This window comes from Acromyrmex echinatior, chromosome 6 (genome assembly GCF_024713525.1).
Source record: "Acromyrmex echinatior isolate Ae372 chromosome 6, ASM2471352v2, whole genome shotgun sequence".
Taxonomy (NCBI): domain Eukaryota; kingdom Metazoa; phylum Arthropoda; class Insecta; order Hymenoptera; family Formicidae; genus Acromyrmex; species Acromyrmex echinatior.
Window position 1 is genome coordinate 5,587,154 of NC_141857.1, and position 20,953 is coordinate 5,608,106.

At 30.6% G+C, this 20,953-nt stretch overlaps 2 protein-coding genes across 6 annotated transcripts in view; one reads left to right on the plus strand and one right to left on the minus strand.

The window, feature by feature from the left end:
- Window positions 1-9,754, minus strand: part of LOC105154018 (uncharacterized) — a 70,973-nt gene extending 61,219 nt beyond the window's left edge. Inside the window, exon 1 of the mRNA XM_011069243.2 lies at window positions 9,551-9,754. The gene's annotated coding sequence lies outside the window, so the exon portion shown is untranslated. The remainder of the gene's footprint in view (window positions 1-9,550) is intronic.
- Window positions 9,755-12,384: 2,630 nt separating this feature from the next.
- LOC105154019 (cytochrome P450 4V2) lies at window positions 12,385-19,764 on the plus strand. 5 transcript variants are annotated; one of them, XM_011069250.2, is made up of 13 exons: window positions 12,388-12,428; window positions 12,514-12,620; window positions 14,051-14,151; window positions 14,689-14,782; window positions 15,114-15,302; window positions 15,943-16,006; window positions 16,152-16,287; window positions 16,363-16,417; window positions 16,521-16,615; window positions 16,694-16,762; window positions 17,289-17,466; window positions 17,778-17,957; window positions 19,438-19,764. In XM_011069250.2, the coding sequence occupies exons 2-13, from the start codon at window positions 12,590-12,592 to the stop codon at window positions 19,608-19,610; spliced, it is 1,365 nt and encodes a 454-aa protein (XP_011067552.1). In that variant the 5' UTR covers window positions 12,388-12,428; window positions 12,514-12,589; the 3' UTR covers window positions 19,611-19,764. The 5 variants fall into 5 exon arrangements, with proteins under 5 accessions (XP_011067550.1, XP_087263081.1, XP_011067551.1 ...); XM_011069248.2 differs by having other exon boundaries at window positions 12,385-12,620; XM_087406955.1 differs by having other exon boundaries at window positions 12,385-12,620; window positions 14,747-14,782.
- The last annotated feature ends 1,189 nt before the right edge of the window (window positions 19,765-20,953 follow it).

Consider the following 20,953-nt stretch of genomic DNA (forward strand, 5'->3'; position numbering starts at 1 on the left):
CTTAAACTGATTCCCTATCTAATTCCACATAATATCTATGTAATTCTATGTGTAATCGATATATACTTTTTTAATTAAGAAATATAAAGAAAAAAATGTGTTTTAGTTTTCTCTGCCTTGCTATATCAAATACATATCAAATACATATTTGTACATGTTATTCTTAACCTTCCATCTGCTATCATACCAAGCTTTTTTTACCGTTCCAAGTCTTTCAAAACTATGGAAAAATTCAGGGTTACTTTTCAACGTTTCTATTACATTACTAAATAGTCTTTTTAACAAGATATTTTAGGAAGAAGAACTGAATTCTGTCCTTCTTTATTTCAGAGAAATATTCTTGAGTCAGAAAAGACCGAAATTGCAGATAGAGGGTTAAATTATTTTGCTTCTATTTTTCTTTAAATTTATTGCTCTCACAAAAATGTGTATGCAATATACAGATGTATATGAATGTGCACCCGCAGTGAGCTGCTTGGGTCCATGAATTCGCTAAGCTCAATAACTGTGCGGATCAGTCACTCCTAGGGGAATATTTAATTCTATATAAAAATCAAAAAAAAAGCTATCAAGCATAAGAATTCTAAGCTAAGTTCGAAAATTGATCTATCGTCACATAATGGTGATATTTTATATATTGTCTTATATATATATAAATATTTTCAGATTTATATGTATAAGCTAAATTTTTAGATTTTTGCTTTCAGCAAAATCGTTCTTTTCTTGTAATTAAAAGTTTACAGCGCACGTAATAATCTATTGTATACTATATATCTTGCAACTGCAATTCGCAAACACAATTTTTGTAAAGGATCACGATGGCGCGGAAAGCTCGTTAGTTCGACAGTGGCATGAAAGTAAATGTAAATATCTCGATGTTCGTGAGTTTGCTTGTTTCTCCGATGCGAGAAGACGAGTTGAAAGCTCAAGATACTGCGGGAAGCGAAATTGGGTCGCCATCTCCGAGTATGCCTGACTTTACTTTATCGTGACTTCTCTCGTCTAAACGACGGAACGTTTCACTGATTCGCATCTCGTGGAGAGTCCCGTCGGTTGTTTCGTGCTTCGCCTCCCTTCTGCCACGCGGGATTCTTAAACGTTTGCGCGTCAGTCGCAAGTTGAATGCTAAGGATCGTCGCATCCGCCGCGTTTCTCTTTACAACTCGGCGTATTCATTTGGACCGCTTTGTGCGACGTTTATGCAGCACAGCGTTACGTTACGATGCTTTGCGTCCACCAAGCCGTACTCCGTAATAAAGCTGTCATTACGAGAAGCAAGCGAATAGATTCATAAATTTAATTCATTTTAATATTTTCACATACGTTACAATAATAATGCGTAATAATATTAGGTGTTGGAATTAATTCGTAGCGTTTTTAATGAAAGAATGTTATTTATTTCACATGAGCATTAAAAAATACATTAATGAAAGTACTTCCCATCACTTGTAAAACGCTACGAATTAATTCCAACACCTAATAATTTATTACAGATCGCAGATGTTTGTCATACGTGAATTATCAAAAACCTGTTTGCACCAAACCTGGCTCACAAAATGTAATTAAATCTCGGCATTCTCATTTACTGCGAAAATCCTTTAATTAACTTGCATATGTTTATACATCTTCTATACGATACGAGAAGCTTGTTCTTTGTTTCATACATTTGTGCGAATACACACGATGACTTACGAAGAACGTGTACCTGTAATAAATATTCTTAATTTGTCATGAATGTTCGCATCTAACAGTTCGCAAAAAGAAATGAAAAAAATAAAGCGACTCGCAGAGAAAAAAAATGATCAAAAATGAACTCTCTGTAATTAAAATGATAAAATGTCAATGGAACAAAAATTTATACATATTTACATGCGGTAACTGTAAACTCATTTAATTGCCGAGTAGAAAAATTTTGCTTTAAAAGCTGTTCTTTATGTTCTTCCTTACCCTGTTACAAATACAAAGAGATGGTACCTCTCTTCCTCTTTTGTACCGCTTTCTTTTTTATGCGCGCTCGTCGAGTGGTAAATGTACACTTTTGCTATCCAACGGAATGATTAAGTACCGCGATTTTATTCTGCAGGATAAATGCGTCGCGACGGTTTATCTCTCGGATATTATGACCAAAGTGACGATTTGCAGATATAAAAACGCGATTAACTCGTCTAATCGGCTTTTAACTTTCCACCTTTCGGCGGCATGGGATCTTTAAAGGCACCACCAATATTTTGATTGTGAATTCTGGGAGATAAATTTGAAAATTTACAAAAAATACATAAAATATAATCCGACTTCTATGATGATAAAAATTCATGTTCAATCTTTGACAAGTATTAAAGCTTTGACCAAAATTTTTTCAGATTTTTATATAAACGATAAAAAAAATTGCTATTTTTCGAAAACTCTTATTGCTGACGAAAAAATGTTTATACCCGAATGAAAATTCAATAAATAATTTTGTCTCCACCAATTCGTCGTAAAAAATGCATCACGTTAACTACGCTTTTTATAAATACTACTTTTAATTACTTAGCCAGTTCTCGTTTAAAGAAAACGATGACGTCATCGAGTGAGAATTCAACTCGAAAGACTCATCCTATCCGTCCGTTCTTCTTTGTCTCCCTCCGTCTATTTCTCCGTAATTTCTATTCTTTTCTGCTCGCATCCTTTTTTTTTTTTAATTTTATTTTACTGCCTATTTGTTACTCTTCTCGTTTTCACTTAATACACTAACGGTTTCTTAGTTTCTACTTCACCCTTGCTCTCCGTGCTCTGGTGAACTCACCGAGAATCTTTATGACCCTGCCAGATGTCTCGCATGGCATTGACGCATCGCTTTTTTTACGGAGATTCCCGGTTCTATCAAGGAGAAAAATATAACTCGACGTTGCGTGGAACAACCGTGATGGGAAAATCGTGACTGTAAATGCACCTTTCGTCGGTCCACCTGTCACGCGATGCCTGGTCGGAACGAGAAATTGCACCGAAAACGCGAGACACGGTACGGATTCTCTCCTAAGATCGATATTATTATACGTTCCGAACAATAGAAACGACGTTGATTATTTCAATGCTGAATACGACCATACCAAGACTAATCAGTTATTTGAGGAATAATATCCGACGTTTCATTGAAACTGTAAAGTTGGAGCGACTATATAGCGAGATTGCTTTCGATTCAAGCGTTTCCATCTTCGACGATTATAAAGGAATGTTCTCCTCATTAAAATTAGAAGGCCCGTGTACACTAATTAAGCGTCGTATAACATTCGGCATACGTTTACGTTCAGCTCGCGTGTAATGCGAACAGATGACCTTACGGAGACGCCAACGGAGAGACCGGCCGCTACATTATGTTTGGAATTTCATCCGGAGCTTGCATTCAGGTCCTGCAATAACATTCCAGTTGGTTCATGTGCTAGTTGCGAGCGTCGAGTAAGACGGCTCCATCGTACAGCGGATTAATGATTAAGCGAGATGACTAATTTGTGTGGCGACGGACATTAAAACAGTTTACTGCCAATTTAGGCTTTCTATTATAGTAGCAAACTTTTCGTCTAAATAATAATAATAATAATAATGTTGAGATAAATTACGAATTTTCAGAGAGTACGTTCATGGAGAGTCCAATAAAAACTTTTAAATTAACATCGAATTTAAAATACATACGATGGTAAAACCGAGAGAATCGTGAGATAAGTTCGCGTTGCAATTCTACTGCATCGTCAGAGATCTTACGAAGCGTTGCAGGCGAGATAATCCCGAAGAAACGACCTCGACGAAGTTTCGCGCAATTTCTAATCGGGTGCCTGGGACGAAATGTGATTTGAACAGTCTATCGTCCGAGTGAATATCGTCCGAGTTTCCTAGCGAACGGACTCGAGAGAACTCGAGGAGAGGTCGGAGAGTGGAAGATGCGATTGCTCGACCTAGCGGCGGAAGTGGCGCGGCGAAGCGAACAAGAAGAACGCAGAGACAGAGGGAAGATTGCGAAGGAAGCCTCGAACTGGGACTGGAAATAGAAACGAGGAGCTCGTTCCGGGGAATTTCATCGGCGTGAAGGGATGGAGAGAGGCGAGACGAGAGGAGAAGTTAAGAAGGGACGGCATCGAGTGCGAAAACTATTCAAACTGCGATCGTCGCAAAACGGCCGCGCCGCGCCGCGATGGATTTAGAGTGACTGCACAAACACACGTATTCTTATGTACATCCGCGATGTGACTCGCCTGCCAAACGACTGCGACGCCTCATATATTTCAACGAGTTGAATCGACGTTTGGCGTGTCGCGGCATTTGCGGCATGTAATGAGTAGAGACCCTTCAATAAGAGTCTGGACACGAACCGCAGTTTTGTATGTAAGATAGTAGTTTATTATTTCTTTCTCTTTCTTATTCTGTTTTATCTTTCTTTAGTTTATTTCTCTCTCTCTCTCTCTCTCTCTCTCTTTCTCAGGAATTGTTAAAACATGACGGATCAATCAAAAGTGACTTTCTCGTGTCCAGACTCTTATTAAAAGCTTTCTAGTAATGAATAGAGACTCAATAATAAAGTTTAGCTATAAGCAATTTTGTTAAAACAAAAAAAAGGGTATATGTATCTTCTTTCTTTTGCTATTTCATTCTCTCTAAATTTCTTGAAGTGAAATCTCACTCCAAGAGAGTGAAAATACAACCATTTTTGGAAAAGAGTGAAAATATTTCACTTCTTAAAAGAGTCAATTTTTACTCTTTTCCAAAAAATGAAATATTTCACTCTTCTCCAAAAATTTCTGTATTTTCACTCTCTTGAGATTTTACTTCAAAAAATTTAAAGAGTTATTCTAACTTACTGAAGTTGATAAAAAACCGATGGATTAATGAAAAGTTTGTTATCTCGTGGCCAGATTCTGTTGTAGTGTTTCTCGTAATACTCGCCCAACAATGCCAATGAAAAGAATACGACGATGGCCGTCCAATGCGGGCTCCTAAGAATTTCGAAGCTCCTCACGGTGGTCGACGTGGATTTATTCATCTCGCGACGCAGTTTCAGAATCTCGAAGTGTTCTCTCCTTCATAAGAATATTTTTTTTTGCTTCGTCGAGCTAAAATTATTTCTGGTTTCGTTGCTGCAACGGAGATATTTCATTGAGTACAAATAGATTTACCGGAATATTTATGGCGACCATTTTAAACGCGCCACGTGGGATTGGTACGATTACAGCGTCGGCTGTTTGCTCAGCTTAGAACGGACGTAGACCACTATGATTATTCTATTCAACGGTATTCACCCCGACCGGATTCGGAGCGAGCTGCTTTTTACGAGCAGCGAGGAAGAAGAATGGCCCGTTCTGATCGAAGGACTTGTCCGCGACTTGAATCGCAAGAGGTCTTTACGAGCGGAAAAGAGTTCGAGCGGAGATAAAGGTTCTGAGAAGTGAGATAAACGTGAAATTTTTAATCTTTAAACCTCGAGAATTTAAACGCGAGATTATCCGGCTAGATATTAAGAGAGCGTACGTATTGCATAAAGAGGGGAAAAATTTGAAAAAAAAAGAAGCAAAAAATTATTTCCGCAGAACCGAGAGAAAGTAATTTTTACGACGCATGCAGCCTCCGTTGTATAAGCGCCGTTATTAATTGTAACCAAGTTCAGTGTCCACTCTGTATCGTAAAGGAGGAACGGTTAGTTGCATAACCGCTTTGTGACGCGATAAAGAACGCGCCGCCGTTCTAAAGTTCTGTCTCTCTTTCATAATTGCGTCTCTATATGTTACTTTTTGTTCGCGCGAATATATATATATATATGCAAGAACAGAGACTACAGTGCGTTCATTCATTTGCAGGAATTGCCGTTCATTGCTCGTTTCTGCGACATTTCCCGTTCACCCGTGATTAAACCTATGCTGGGAAAGACTCAATCCACATACATCGATTCTCGCGCATAAAGTTTCCTTCCCACCTGAGTCCACTGATCGATTATCCCACTGGAATACACGTGATCTATTTTCGGCGCAGATCAAACGTTCTGCGAGACGTCAGAATTAGACGCGTTGAATCTGTTGGTTCTCGCGAGTTTCAGATAAATCGTTTATATCCCGTACAATTCAGCGTTAAAAGAGATTTAACAGTTTTTTCAAATTTCTGCCATTCTTTGAATTCGTAGCGATAGCACGCTCTCGTCAATCCTTTTCCCTTTGAATGATGCTTCTTTTTGTCTACATCAAACATTAAGGAATTATTTACCACTTTATGTGAGAATATTAATCTGGGTTACATTTCAAAAGATCCTCTCTAAGGGAAATTTTAGTCGATATAGTAATATAGTTGTTTTCTAAAACTTTTAGAGTTAAAGTTCACTCTGAAGAATAAAATCTTACTTAAAGACTGAAAATTGAGATACTTCTTTTTTAAGACTGGCTCAATTTTCACTCTTTCGAGTGAGATTCTACCTCAAAGAATTTAAAGAGGACGTGTACTACATATTTCGAGTAAAATTTTTCTCGAAGAGGACGTTTCGGAATGTGAATAGTTCTAGAAAATACTTTCAAGTTTATTCGACAATAATATGTTGATTTCCAACTAGCTCCACCCCACCCTTTTAAATATTGACAGGATAATTTAACGATGCGTGAAAAACGAATGGTGTCTGCATTTAACTCACGTACATCCGGCCATAGCTTCCGGTCGCCGAACATCTCAAAAACCCTTCGCGTGTGCCCAGTATCTTTTACTATAATAAATCGATACTATTTATTGTTTTCTTTAGCTCTTTTCCTAACTTTGCCACAAGTAGACAGATATTTCTACTTCAAGAATTATATTATCACTTTTTCTAAACACGAAGTCATTTCTATCACCTTTTAACACACACACACACACACACACACACACACACACACACACACACAACACTAAAATACTTTCAGACGTCGAGATATCGAGCACCTCTTAAAAACTTAAATTGGCTTCTATCATTATAAAAGTTTACGCAAAAAAAAAAAGTATAGATACATTGAAAAAAGAGTTTAGTAATTAAGCAAATGTTTAGTGAAATTATGTCAATTAAATGTTTGTTTAATATAATAAAAAATTATTTCACTAAATATTTGTTTTCAATGTACGATGAAAAATTGGCGGACGACTTTGTTCGTCGAATGACAGTCGCGAAAAGAAGAGTATTATTCAAACGTCGATATCACATTGTCATACAACAAGCATTAATCAGAGTGTACCAATTGAATGTTAATGACGTCTATTTATTAACAAACAGATGCAGAGATAAGGCGACTTGATTCGTAATTTTCGTACGAGCGTATAGAAATACCGCGGCGAACGGACGTGATATTTGCTGCGTAACGTTACGTGCAATTTTAACGAATCGTATTCGCTCGTGTATTAGCACTAATCATCATTTGCATCAACAAAATATGGTCTATAAAAAGTGGTAATAATAGAATTACATTAATTCGATTGTTGATAATTCTAAAATCAATTTCAAGGAACATCTGATTTCTTCGTTCTACATATCTACATCTAATTAATAATGTTAGTCATGTTTTTCGTATTAAATATTCATAATACATGTATAATAAGTACATAATATGTAATAATAAAAAATAATAATATATACGTATATATATATATATATATATATATATATATGTGTGTATATATATTTCATAAACGATCGATAATCCTCAATAATTAATTAAATTTTCAATAATTAATTTAATTAAGTCACATCAAAATTTCCATTAAAATAATATTCATTTAAAACACTCTAAAATGTCATATCTCCTAACCAATTCAAACCACCAAGAGCTTAATTTAGTAGACCCGTGAATATTCAATCAGTAACGTCATAATTAAAGCCGTACTTCAATTTCGCTAATTATAAGCAAGAGTCCATTACTACTTGTCGAAATATAGCTCCTACTAATTAAATTACATTATCCGTTGCACAGATACGGCAAGGCGAGGATCAATCGAACGTTTCTTGGCCGCATTTGGAGATTTGTCGCATTTCACAACGATCGTTTCAGAAATTAATTTATCAGGCAGACCAATTAGCAATTATAAGTATCGCATATTATCGAGAACGATATCTAAAAAATGACGACTAAGACTTCTCTCTTTTAACTCCAAAAATAACGTTCGTTAAACCGACAGTCACTCGCGCGATTTTTCACGTCTCTCTTTCATCAAATCTATCGCAGATTTAATTCAGGACGTTTTTGGAATCCCTTCGCGTTCACCGCATCGCGTTCATTACATCGAGTGCCGTTCATTTTCATCCAGCAGTCGGCAACTTCGACGACGACGAAGACGACGTGGTGATAAAAATTTAACCAGGCAAAACAGCGCCGTACCGCAGAAACGCTCTCGTATATAATTTCGTATTCCCGCGTTTGCGTTCGCTGATGAAAGTCTTGCAATTACGACACGAGACTTCAAGGAGAGCGATGCACCTGCTCTCGTCTCTGTCAATCGCATTGCCGGTTCAAAATTTTAGCAAACGCTATTTACGATAATACAGTTTGTTAATACTACTTGATGCTATCTGAAATATTAATCACCAAGTCATCTCGCCCAGATCGTATTTCCTGCCCTCTTCCCTCGTGAAATAAATACGTTAATTCAAAATCGAGGCTTTAAATAGTAAATTATTTCCGTGAAAATATACATCGGAGGTTCTCCCTAACTCTCTCTCTCTCTCTCTCTCTCTCTCTCTCTCTCTCTCGTTAATCAACGCGCGCGCGCGCTGATTTAATTCCCAATTTCAAGTATGCAATTAAATAATGTTATCATACACGTACCACACGCATATCGAACGCGTCGCACGTGGTGCGCGTCGCACGTGGCGAAGTTAATTTATTAAATTTATTAAACGAACTTTCCAGGATTCGATAAACAGTTCTGTTCGTATGACGAAAGCGAGAGACGATCTGTGGCTCATACGCGCAGATATCCATTGGATGGTTTGGGAAACCGATCAAGATCACATCATAATCGCATAAATATTGAGAAAAAAGACAGAGAAAAAGAAAAGACATATTTAAACGACAGATATCTGAAGATGAAGAGGATTATTTATCAAATGTCAAGATTTTCAAGATTTTGCCTGTCTCTGCCATTGTAGAACTTTGATCGAGTTCAAGTGATTTTCTTCATTTTTTTTCTTATTTTTAGAATTATTAGAAAAAGATGAAGAGTTAGTTAAACGAAGATTAAAATTAAACGAAGATTAATAATTATAATGAAGCATCAAAGAAATAAATCAAAATAAGTCAATAATGCAAGCCAATATACATCAACACTAGATGGATGAAAAGCTTAAAATTAAAACTAGATTGAGAGAGAGTGAGAAATGATGATCAAACCGGCGGAATTTCGGCTCGGGTTTCGCCGAACATCGAGTGCTCGCGACGCGAGAAAAGCAGAAGGACACCAGAAGGGACACGTTTCGCAGGGCGGAATATCGCGGCCAGCCGGCGACATCGCAAGAATCGCATCTGCCGGAATAACGCCGGTGAACGATACGGAGATGATTGGATTTGGAGGATATGCTCACCCACTCTCGAACTCGAAGATGTCCTCGGCGTCCGATCGTCAATTCGCCTTCTCTTCGTCCTTCGTTCGTTCTCTTTCTCTCTTTGCCCGATCGCGACGCTGCACCGCTCGCGCATTCGAATCGGCAGCGAGCCGATCGTTTGTAACACTCCGAGACGCGCTATCGGCCAACTATCACGAACGAAAAAGTGCTTTGGCACCGTCGCGACAGATACCGCCATTTTCCGAACGCGCACCGCGCGCACTGTGGCCCCCGTGTCGCCATCTGGATACGTAAAAGGGAAAAAGAGATGAGTCTATAATCTACATGTAACATCTGTCGATGCTCTAGATTACTGTAAAAGAATCTGTGAAGAATATAATTTTATTGTACTGGAAAATAATCTGTGAATATAATTTTATTGTACTGTAAAAGAATATGTGAAGAATATAATTTTATTGTAATTATTTGTTAAATGTAAACCAACTGATAACTCCCAGTCAGAAATAATTTCTAAAAGGTAATTTTTAAAAAATGGGCCATTAAAAGAAAAATTTTTGTCTGTTCAATTGAATTAAAAAACTACATTTACTATTCAGAATTTTTAATTAAGCAGTATTTATAATGCGCAGAAAAGGTCGATGTTATTTTTAGATTCAATTGAATTAAAGAACTATATTTCCTATTCAGAATTTTTAATTAAGCAACATTCATGCATATCATATCACAAAATACTATAATATTATTTTTAAATTGAAAAGCATAGAAATATACTCTATGCCATTCCTATAAATGAATAAAAATGCATTCAAAATTGAAAAGGAATAGACATTTGTTTCATGCAATTCCTATAAATGAATAAAAATGCATTCAGGATTGAAAAGGATTCATTTTAACATTGATGAATCCGTATTTCTGAAAATCTGAATACTTTTTAATCCATTTCAATCCATTCTTGCTGGATGAGCACCTATAATATAAATGGATATAATGGATGTATACATAGTTGTAACATATCTGTTCAAAGATGTTGTGAAAGAGGCGGACACATGAAAAAATACAATTAATGTTAAATATAGTAATAATGTACAAATGATGATAGTAACATGTTTTTAATAATACTGTAAAATATTATTTTTATTAGCTGAAATAATACTAATTGCTTTAAATTATATATATATATATTAGGTGTTGGAATTAATTCGTAGCGTTTTACAAATGATGGGAAGTACTTTCATTAATGTATTTTTTAATGCTCATGTGAAATAAATAACATTCTTTCATTAAAAAACGCTACGAATTAATTCCAACACCTAATATATAGTCTTTATCGACAGTCGTAAAAAATGTTCGACAACTTTTTCATCGTAACGACATCGAAACGAAGGAATTATTTTTCGAGGAATTATTTCTGACTAGGAACCAAGAATACCAGCATATTTGAACACGGTGTTGTTGTGTTAGTGCAATTAATATTAATATAATTTGTTTTTATATTTCTCTCTTTTTCCCTCGATGCGTTAAATTTAATTTTAAATATAAATATTTCAATTATATAATTATATATGTGTAATATTGTAGTAATATGTATCTTATTCTGTTCCAGAAAATCTAAAAGTTATATATATATATATATATATATATATATATATATAATATTATAAGTACAGTATTGGCTAAAAATATTAAACATCTTATATTAATCATTATTTAAAGTTTTTGCTCAAAATTTGATTTAAAGCATTTGCCACAAATTGTTATTTGATTAAAAAATTTGTTTAATATATATATAATGCCATATAACAATATAGGTGTAACAGTTGAATTCCAGACGAATGGCAAAAATATAATTAGTGCCTAGTATTTTTAGCGAAGGCTATACATATATCTATAAATACAACCATCGATCAGTATTCATATTTAAATTGACTAATAATTGTTGTTTTAATATACTTACAAATTTTTACAATAATTAACAATTAACTCATAAATATATATATTCTATATGTTAATAGAGTATATATTTTGTCAACGAATTCATATTTAACAGATAAAAATACGTCAAAAATAACTATTCATATTTGCGTTACAAAAAAAGGTCAAATTTTGTTGGACTGTGTTATCTCTAATTGTTCAAAGAATGATAACGAATGATTACAATGTAACAAAATAAGGAATTCACTTGTGACCTTTTCGTACAAATAACCGCATGCAATGATGATGCAACTGATCATGTTCCGATATACATACACTGCTAGTACTGAAAATTTACGGTACATGTAACATGAACTAGATTTTCAATATAATATCAGCGTTGTATATCGGAACATAGCTTATTTTATGATAGCAACATATTATATGTCGTAAGAACAATTTCCATTTACAATAATTTATTGTCAATAGATATTCAAAATAATCAATGCTTTATAATTAATAAATTTTATTAATAAAATATATATATATATATATATACTCTATTTATATAACAATATGTATCATACCAAATGTAATATTTCTTGCATTTTATTAAACTAGTACATCATGCGCGATATATGAGTTGTCATTGTACATTGTACGTTATACGCTATTAACAAAAAAAATTTTTAAATTTTTAAATTAAGTAAATCAAATTATTATTATTACTTTATATCACCAAAGTTGTTTGCATTCTGAAAAAAATTAAAAAATTGAAAATGATAATTCCTATAGAAATTCTCTTTAAAAATCTCTTTTTATCTTTTAATTTTTAAAATCTAAGTATTCATTTTTAAACAACGCAAATGCATTAAGTATTGAGTAGACTAACAATAAGTTAGATGTTTAAGTGGGGATAGCATGATAAAAGCGTCAGTGAGTCAGTGAAAACAGCATTTGGATAGTGACATATAGTATTGTCTTAGTATGTTTTTATTTTATTATTACTACTCGAATATTATGATAGTTCTAAGTGTTGTATTAATAACTTTGACATGTGTTGCTATAAGATACTACATTCGGAATTATTGTTGTCTAACATACGTAATTAGAAATGAAAACATTCTGCCAGGTCCGAAAAAATATATGGCAAAGTATCTTTATGGAAATCCTGACGGTAAAAACACACATAATAATATGTTTAACTTATTAAAAAAGTAACTTTTTTAAATTAACATAAGAAAGAAAGAAAAAGAATTTTCAAAACATTAAAGTTTGTGATAAAATACTTTTAGTTTAATAATTAATAAAATAATAATTAAAGATGGAGTTGAATTCTATATCAACAAATTTTAGTTTATTTAATACTCAATCATTATTTTATTAGACTATTTCATGAAAATCATGAATACCTTTTATTATTTGCAAAAACTTAATACAGTTAAACACATAACAAATAATACTGAAAACAATATCAGAATATAAGTGAAATGTTATAGCGAATTCGCTGTTGGGCGCACTGTAATGCGCATTAGCAATCCATATTAAAGCCGTTGTAAACTAATTTAATTTGTAAGTATAAAATGCAAATATTTTGATTATAAAATACAGATTTTACTTAACAGCACAATAAAATGTATTGAGAATTTTATTTTAATCCGTTTTTATATTATATTTATATTAAACACATATTTTTATGTCAATTTATATATAACGACTTTATAATGTGCATCCAATCGAATTCGCCATTAGATATAATAATAGTAATAAATTTCTATTGTTTTATTTATGAAAGTATTGAAATAAAAGGAAATCGGAGACTAAATAACTTAAGAAATATTTTATATTAGGGCTGTATACATATTATTGCATGTATCATATTATACAAGATATCAAACTGCTTTTCGACGAAGTAGATTGCAACGTTCACAAAACGTTGAACGTTTCTAAGGATAGATATAGACACGGAGATAACTCGTAGCTTCTATATATTATACACTATATAAGAATACATCAAAATGTAAATATTTTATTTAAAAAAAACATAAGATATATTTTCATTTTGTAGAATATTCATTTTTTTATAACTACGTGAAATGATTTCCAACTGAACAAATTAATAGTTAATTGTCGTCAAATTTCATTAGAATTGATTGACAAAGTCATTTGTTAAGCTCGTGTTTTTTAAGCAAACTTGCATACATAATTAGATAGCAAATTGACATTAAAAATCGAAAAAAGCTTTGATCGATTTTGATGTTAATCAATTCTTTTTTGTTGTCAATTTGTTATCAGATTGTCAGTAAACTTTGCACAATTTTGCCGATAATTCGATCTCATGTTGTGTTAACAGATTTTATTGTAGGTATATCTGCCATCAATTTATTAACATTAATAAATATAACAAAATTTGCATTAAATTTAATGACAAAATTTGTTTTCATTGGACTACTTTAGCTAATTAGATACTTCATAGTCTTAAATATAAGAATACTAGTAATATAAGAATGCCTATATATCATACTTTTATTTTCAATAATAATATACAGACAAATAGCATTATAAAAATATATTTCGAAGATATAAAAAGATATAATTAATTTTTAGAGTTATTAAATATTTTATGTATACTTGGAAAGTATTTTACATCCCCATTCCAATTATTGAAAACGCCATTTGTTGTCATATACGAACCAAATCAAGTAAAGGTAAATGAATATCATTTTTATTTTATTAACACATGTATTAATTATTTAATTAACAAATGTACACAAGCAACATATATAGGGTGTCTCGAAATTCGAGGACAATATTATTACAGCGCACAGCATGAAATTTCGTGAAAAATTAAGTTAAAAAGTCCTCTATCATTTTGCAATTTTCACAATAGTTGACAAGATATTAATTATTAAATATCGCTGAATATTAGTTTTCAATAATTTTTTACTAAGTATTAGTATATTACTATATTATCAACTTTACAGAGAAACAGCAAAAATTGTTTATTTTCTTCTCATAAAGCTCTAAGAATTTTTTCAGAATTTTTAAGTACTTAACTTTTTAAGTAATTAACTTTTTTTAGTACTGCATTTTCTAATTGCGAAAATTACGAAAATTACGAAGTGGTAAAGGACTTTTCGATTTAATTTTTCACGAAGTTTCACGCTGTAATAATATTGTCCTCGAATTTCGGGATACCCAGTATATATAACAAAAATGTTAATAATACATGTATGACTTTGTAGACTGTCCTAAAAAGCCGACATTGTTTAGACAAAAATATAATATTCTATAAATTTGCAGAAGAAATATTTGGCACAAAATTATTAACAGCTCCTGGTAAAGTATATTTGGAAGGATAAAACTACTAATTTTTTTACGTAAGGAAATGGAAGCATGCTATAATTATTTTATAATTGTTTATATATTACGAATTTATATATTACGATTATTTATTTTATGTTATATTATGGACGATCTTGTTTTCAAATTTGTTTTTATTTGTACTTTTATGTATGCTTTTACTTTATGATATTTTAATATTTGCATTTTAATAATAATGGAAATTTTTTGAAGCAACTTTTCCTATTAAAATTTTTTTAATATGGTTAGTTAATTATTTTGCTTTTCACTATGTATTATAATAGGAAAAAAATACTTCTTGTTTTAGAATCTATATGGAATCAAAATCGAAAAAGAATAGCTCCAGGCTTTAGTCTGAATATGTTGCAAAGATTTTTTAATACATTTGTTGAAGAATCTTTAATGTTGACGAACAAATTAGAAAAAGTTGGAGTAAATGGAAATGAGATTATCTTCTTTGAACATATAGCAACGTGTGCTTTGGACATTGCATGTAGTAAGAACATGCAATTTGTTTTACTTCTAAATTATCTCATGTTGTAAAGACTCATTCATGAAAAGCAAGTCATTCATATTTGTTCTCACTCCCATTTTATCTAGATCTAGTTTCAAACGAATAATTAGCATCTCTTATAAAAATTTGAAAAAATTGGAAATTTTGATGAATTAATGATAACTACTAATTTATTTCATTAATTATATAAATACCAGCAACTTAAAAAAATGTTTTAAAGAATACTTATGCAAGACTATGCAAATTTTACAAAAGCAAAATCAAAAGCTTATTTGAATTATTTGTAATCATCACTTGTATGAAGTTCATTAATTAAATGGGTATCTATTAATGGTTATTTTAATTACTATAAGTTTGTTATTATTTTAGATATTTTAATGAGATTTGTAAAATGTTACAAGAAACCTATATCAGTATATGACGTAGTAGTCAAAATTATAATGTTATGTTAATTATATATTAATTAAAATAAACAATTAGTTAAAATAGGATAAACTAATTTATGCGGGCAACAACTTTTATTATTTTCTCAATTATATATTTTTACCTACTTGGTGTCAATTTATAAATTCTTTTTATAAATTAATATTTCAAACAACAAGCTTTCTTTTCATGTCTAAAGGCACTATAATGGGCATCAAAATGGAATCAAATAAAAAAGATCAATATTTCAAAACAGTTATGAGGTATGTTGTGTCTCACTTAATAATCACGATTGATAAAATATTTTGTTTCTATATATATATATATATATATATATATATATATATATATATACATATACAATATATCTTAAATATAGAATTTTACTTTAAAAGAAACTTGTTTCAGATCGAAAGAAATTTTGAGATATAGGTTGTATTCTGTATGGAATGAGTCTTGGTTTGACAAAATTATATTTAATTTTACTACTTTGGGACGGGAACAACAAAAGACTTCAAAGTTGATGCATTCTCTTATTAATGAAGTATATATTGAATAAAGTTTTTAATATTAGCCTTTATAATGTTTTACTTACTTTTCATCACAAGTTTTTATACAGCTAATACAGCAACAACTGCATGAATTAAATAAAACTGAGATGGAAACAAACACAAGTAATAAATCATCATTTTTTAACATAAAAACTATGTAGAATATTTATTAGCACAAGACTGAGAAGATAACTATTTTCATAATCTTTTTCTTTATTTAATATAGATAAAACGTTTTTCAACATTCTAATGGAAGCATCTCATAAAAAAAACTTTACACAAGAAATGATACGTGATAATGTAATTACAATGATTACACTGGTATGCTAATTCAATATACAAACATATTCTTAAATAGATAATATTCTAATTGAACATTTAATTCTATTTTTTTACCAGACCAGTGATAAAATTACTATTACAATAAATTTTGTTATCTTTATGTTAGCAAGTTTCCCAGAAATACAAGTATGTATTTACTACAAGATCATTAAATTTACTACAATACATAAGTTAAACAAAGCATTATAAATGATATAATTTTAAATTTTGAAAGATTAATAATAATAATAATAATAATAATAACATATCATCTTTTAACTTACATCACTTGTAAGATAGTTCCTAATCGCTTTGATTAAATTATTATGTTGATGTACAGATTTGTTGTAAATATAAATTAAATTTTATATATAAATGTTTTAAAAAATATTTAAATTTGTAATGGATAGCCGCCGCAAAACTTATTATTCTAAACGTTTTAAGTATACATCAACAATGAGTATGCGCGCGAGTGCAATATATTCTATTTCGGATAAAATTATAAATTAAAAATTTATGCAAATGTATACGTTAATCAATATCATTATCAACGCTTCGATTATTCTCAAAATATCAATTTATAAATTTACTTATAATAAATTACAATATATGAAACATATAACATATAATATTATATTAATATAAAGCGATATTTTCATTTAATTTTATAAAGGAAAAAGTATATAAAGAATTGAAGACAATTTATGGTACGGAAACGCTAATATCTGCACCAGTTAAATATGACGATTTACAACATATGCATTATATGGACCAAGTTATCAAGGAAACAATAAGACTTTTTCCTACTACACCTATAATTGGCCGACGACTAACTGAAGACGTAAAAATAGGTATGTTTATTTTTATAACAATCGAATATTAGCAACAATTTTTAATATAACAAAATTTTATTACATGTAATGAATAAATTCTGAAATGTAATATAATGAAACATCAATCATAAGTGCGAATAATTAATTATTGATGATTGATATTTTATTAGCTAATAGTCTTTTATTTAAGACCATCTTAAATAGTCTGGAGATGTTCTAACTCAATTTAAGACTGACAAATAAGCTAATATTCGATAAAATGTAAAGCAAATTGTATTATTTATTATTAATACATTTCTATTTTATATTAATGTTTAAATACACTTCAGGAAATTTTATTTTACCAAAAAATACTAGTATTATAATAATACTTATATTGATGAACCGACAAGAACAATACTGGCCAAATCCATTGAAATTTGATCCAGATAGGTTTCTGCCAGAAAGAATAAAAGATTGTCTTTCAGATTATCATATTCCTTTTAGTGATGGACCAAGGAATTGTATAGGTAGGCATGAATAAATACAATTATATTGTGAAATTAATTTACCTATAATCAGGGTTGCGTAGTAACGCGTTATTGTAACATCATTATCGTTACAATTATTTCTTAATAACGAATTGGTAACATTTTTTATTAATAATGTGGCAATATATATGTAATACAATATATATATATATATAATATGATAATAACAATTAATTTTTGTGACACTGACGAATATAATTGTTACTTTTATCGTTTGCACGTACATATATTATATGTATGTGAAATATGCACAAGCAAGTTTTAAAGAAGAGAGTATGTTTGATCAGTTACGATTAACGATAATTACTATAGGAGAAATCGGGACATCATAGACCACAGGGTACCATCATCAATTGTTTAACATAATCTAGAATGTTTAAATTAATACTACTGGTACGAATATTACTTCATTGCTCATACTTTTTATCTCGGTGGTAATGATTAAATTCCATTGCTTCGAAAAGCATCGATCATTAATGATCATAAATTTTTGTGACGCAATAGTAACTTTTTAACCGCATAAAAATGTTTTAACATTGTTTTAGTAGTAGAATAAGATACATGTATAAAAAATGTAAGGTGCAAGTTTTTGCGTATTTTTTCTTATCTTACTACGTTACAAGTAATAATTTAACGTTTTTTTTTAAATGTATAATGTTTTTTTAAATGTATATGTTTCGTTTTCTATTAAATGTATAATTAAATGTATAATTGGGGTACCATACATTAAATATTCGTGATGAAACAGGACAATACAGAAGTATATATACTAAAAGGACAGTTTATACTTCTAAGCAATTGATTTTATTTTATCATAATAAATTTTTTGTCTTATATTAATGATTATTTCTCATTTGTTTTATAATTTTCTATATTATATTATTTAATAATTATTGATTGTAATTATATTTTATTGTATTATGCTAAGAATGTGTAAGTTAATTGAAAATACTTTTCAACTTTCATTACTGTTATTTCTTGTATAACTACTATACCTACTATTGTGTGTGACTTAAAATACCTCGGGTATAAAGCACCATGGGTCATTTTTTAAAAAAGTATTTTTATTTTTTTCTTAAAAACTAATAAATATTTACTAAATATACTTATTAAATTTTTAAATATATTATACATTATGCTTTAATTAATTTGTTTTTTAAATGATACAAAAATTTTTATATTTAATGTACTTTTAAGAGTTTGAATTTTTGTGATTCATGATACCCCGGTCTCTCCTATATTTCATGTTGAACTAATCGATTAGACAATTACTATTACTTTAAAAAAAATTGCTATTACTTTAAAAAAAGATTAATTTAGTAAGAAAGTAATCGAAATTGTAACAATTTGGTACTTTTTGAGTATAAATAATGTTTACTTTTACAATAAGTAATCAGTAACGATAAAAAATTATTTTTTGAAAGTAATTTTTTCAACCTTGCACATAACTAACTTGCAGGTACAAAGTATGCAATGATTTCTATAAAAGTTATTCTAGCTACTTTAATACGAACATTCGTTTTAAAAGTAGATAAAAGTATTCAGATACATAATATAAAATTAAAAACGGACGTAACATTATCTACTATTGAACCTTTAAAGATCAGGATTAAAAAACGAGATCTGCAATAAAGTAAGCTAAATATTAGATAAAGAAAACACTTTTGCAAAAAATTTTCGCATGTATTACGGCAACGATTAATATTAATGTAACTTAATTTCTAATCTTATTCTTTATTGTCTAATGTATAATATAATTGCAAAGAAATAAAATATGCAAACAAAATCTTTGAAAATTTATTGTAATTTAATCCTATTTCTTCTTTAGATTAATGCTTTTTAATTATTCATTACTTTTTGTTGTATATTTATAATAAATGCTACAATTTATTTATGTAATAATTTTTTTCGTATAAATTGCAACTAACGTGACAAAACAAGTTTTATGAGGAAGTAGAAGATTGCTGTATTTATGGGCCTGGAATAGCAGATTAGCAGTAAGTTGTCAAAAAGCACTACTTTTCAATACCGAAAACTTCAAACGCGTTTTCCTCAAAATCACTTTTCAAAAATATTCCATCATTAACGGAACTAATTGTGCTAATGGTGGAATATTTTTGCAGATTTATAAATCAAAAAATCACTCATGTAGAAAAAAAAGAATTTCACGCAAACGAAACTCGACAAAAACTGACGCTGAGAAACATCCTTCGCTTCTCTTAACGCGCCTAAAGTTCTAGAATTTCATAATCTGTCAACACTTATGATCATATACATCGGACGTCCGTAAATAATAGGGCAGCTTAGTCGCAGTGAAGGATGCTTCTCAGCGTCAGTCTTTGTCAAATCTCGTCTTGGAAAACTAACAGTATGAGTCGTGGGCTGTATCACGAAATCAATTGACTCGAAATTTCCGGATCCAAGTTCGATCCCCCTGCGTCCTATATATATATATATACAGTTTTGTCCGCGATTGACGAGCATTGCTCCTTGTGATTGATTGTATTATTCAGAGTGTATTACTGAAATTTGTGATCTTACTTTTCCTTTCATTTCGTAATTTCTTGTTATTTTCAGAAGGTCCATATCTGCGATCACACAACTGCGTGAGGAAAAGGAAAATCCTCGAATCATGGAAAGAAATCATGCATTTAGCATGAATTATCATTTCTCTTGAATCATATCAATCTTAAATTTTTAGCAATCTCTTCCCCTGGTAGCAAGCTGACGTCATTTGACGTTAAAATGACGACAAAATGACGTAGCTTGCTACTTGGGTCGGATTTGGCGAGTTTGATTGTAAATTTTGTCGGCGTTTCTACGGTCTTTGAGATTTAATATCAGCTGATTTTGAAATAAACAAAAGTAATATAATTCATTAACGTTTGTATGGATATTGAATTGTTTAGAATAGATCCTACTTCTGTTAAAGTAAAATGTTGCAAAATGCTGTTATTAAGATATTATTGTTGTTA